General features: G+C 40.5%; 1 protein-coding gene across 1 annotated transcript; it reads left to right on the top strand.

Annotated features, from left to right (window-relative positions):
- Positions 1-1051: 1051 nt before the first annotated feature.
- Positions 1052-2332, top strand: LOC119430201 (piggyBac transposable element-derived protein 4-like). Its single transcript, XM_037697644.1, has one exon. The coding sequence runs from the start codon at positions 1052-1054 to the stop codon at positions 2330-2332; it is 1281 nt and encodes a 426-aa protein (XP_037553572.1).

The raw sequence follows: 2332 nt of genomic DNA, 5'->3' as shown, positions 1-2332 counted from the left end.
AAATAAGATCTAAAATATGAACTAAAAAAAAACATTAACTAAAAACACATTAAGCACTAATAGCATAAAAAAATACGCCGAACAGCAGAACGAACATGAGTCTGTGTGAGCAGATGAGTATGAACTAGGAATGTGCGATATGGCATAAAATTCATATCACGATATGTATTGTGAAGGGTGGCGATAACGATATATATCGCAATATGTTTTTGGTATAAAACTTGCAATATGAATTAAAAAAGCAAAGGGTGTCCTTTTGTCATCATATATTTTGAATTAAGAAAATTCCACTACTAGGTCCAGAGAGTTATAAATAATAAACAAATCAAGTATTATGCTTCTTTCTTGTAGTGCAAAACAGTGCAAAAGAGATCAAATGTAGTTTTAGCCATATGTTTTAAACAAAAGAATATGTTGTTAACTCTTTAACAGTTTCCAGTCTCACTTAACCTTCCTACTATGTTAGGGTCCGTAGTGACCCATTTTAAATTTTAAATCATGATACTGTCTTTTAAATATTTTTTTTTGCATCAAGGCTTTTTGACTTTGTCTGGAACCTTTATTTAAATAAAAAATATATATATTTTTTTTCACTAAATTTAATTTTTATTTTTTATAGAACAACACGCACTTGCCGCGCTGGGGTCATTTGTGACCCAGTTATGGTATAAGACTATCAACCAATAATCAGTGTCAAAACTGAAATCATAAACACACTGTGACCTCACTAACTTTGTCATACATATGTTAGGGCCTTCTGTTTTTACCTGTTTGTCTACTTCACTGACCAAAACATCCCCATTTATCCGTACTACTTTTATTGATAAGTCCCTCATACTCTGCTCCCAAAAACTGAAAAAGTTCATCCAGCTGTAGATGCAGAGACATGTTGAGGCATGCCCATGTAGAGATAAGCCTACCTGGATAGCCATGCCCATCTTGATAGGCAGACCTAGATAGACACACCCACCTGGGTGTGTCTCTACATGGGCATGTAGAGACATGTAGAAACAGACACTCCATTTTACCTAGAGCTTGGCTGCATACCAAAATGAAGAGAAGATTCACAGTACAAGAAGCTCTAGATCACATCCTTGCTGAAAATGATGCAGAGGACACACCTAGTGTCACAGATGAGCCAGTTTCTGAGGAGGACGATGCTATTGAATATGAATCAGAGTACACAGACTCGTCGGATGAGGAGGGCACAGGTGCTGAAGCTGCTCCTGTAACTGAAACCTATAAATCCAAAAAGGGTAACATCACTTGGAGTGCGATTCCTCCTGTTTCACATGGCAGGGAAGCTGCTGAAAATGTTATGAAGATGACCCCTGGGATTACAAGGTTTGCTTTGACACGAGTAAGTGACATCAAGACATGCTTTGATTTGTTTATGCCATTGTCACTAAAGAAAGTCATCATTGCTATGACAAACCTCGAAGGGAAAAAAGTTCACGGTGACACTTGGAAGGACATTGATGAGGAGTGCCTGGATGCTTTTATTGGTGTTCTTCTTCTCGCTGGCGTGTACAGATCCAGCAATGAGGCCCTTACTAGTCTCTGGGATGTGTCCACAGGCAGGAGTATTTTCCGCGCAACAATGTCACTTCAGACCTTTCAAATGATCTCAAGAGTCCTCAGATTTGACAACAGAGATACTAGAGCACGGTCTGACAAGCTTGCTCCCATCAAAGACGTCTGGGATAGATGGGTGAAGCTCCTTCCACTGATGTTCAACCCAGGACCAGAGGTGACAGTGGATGAGCGTCTTCTCCCTTTCCGTGGAAAATGCCCCTTCTGGCAATACATGCCCAGTAAGCCAGGCAAATATGGCATAAAAATCTGGGCAGCCTGTGATGCGAAAACCAGCTATGCCTGGAATCTACAGATTTACACAGGCAAACTTGCAGCTGGCATCCCTGAGAAGAATCAAGGAAAACGGGTAATCCTTGATATGACTACTGGACTGCGGGGTCACAATATCACGTGTGACAATTTCTTCACCAGCTATGATCTTGGACAAGAACTTCTCAAGAGGAAACTTACCATGGTGGGCACAATAAGAAAAAACAAACCTGAGCTGCCCCTTGAAATTTTGCAGGTGAAAGACAGGGCTCCACTGTCTTCAAAATTTGCTTTTACAGAAACCACCAGTGTTGTTTCATACTGTCCCAAAAAGAACCGGAGTGTGATACTTATGTCCACTCTTCACAAAGATGCAGCTGTGTCAACAAGAAGTGACAAAAAGCCTGAAATCATCCTGGACTACAATAAAAACAAAGGAGGAGTGGACACCCTGGACAAGCTGACTGCCACCTACACTTGCCAGTGA

This window comes from Nematolebias whitei, chromosome 1 (genome assembly GCF_014905685.2).
Source record: "Nematolebias whitei isolate Nwh7 chromosome 1, NemWhi1, whole genome shotgun sequence".
NCBI classification, from domain to species: Eukaryota; Metazoa; Chordata; class Actinopteri; order Cyprinodontiformes; family Rivulidae; genus Nematolebias; species Nematolebias whitei.
This window is presented reverse-complemented; position numbering and strand designations above follow the sequence as displayed.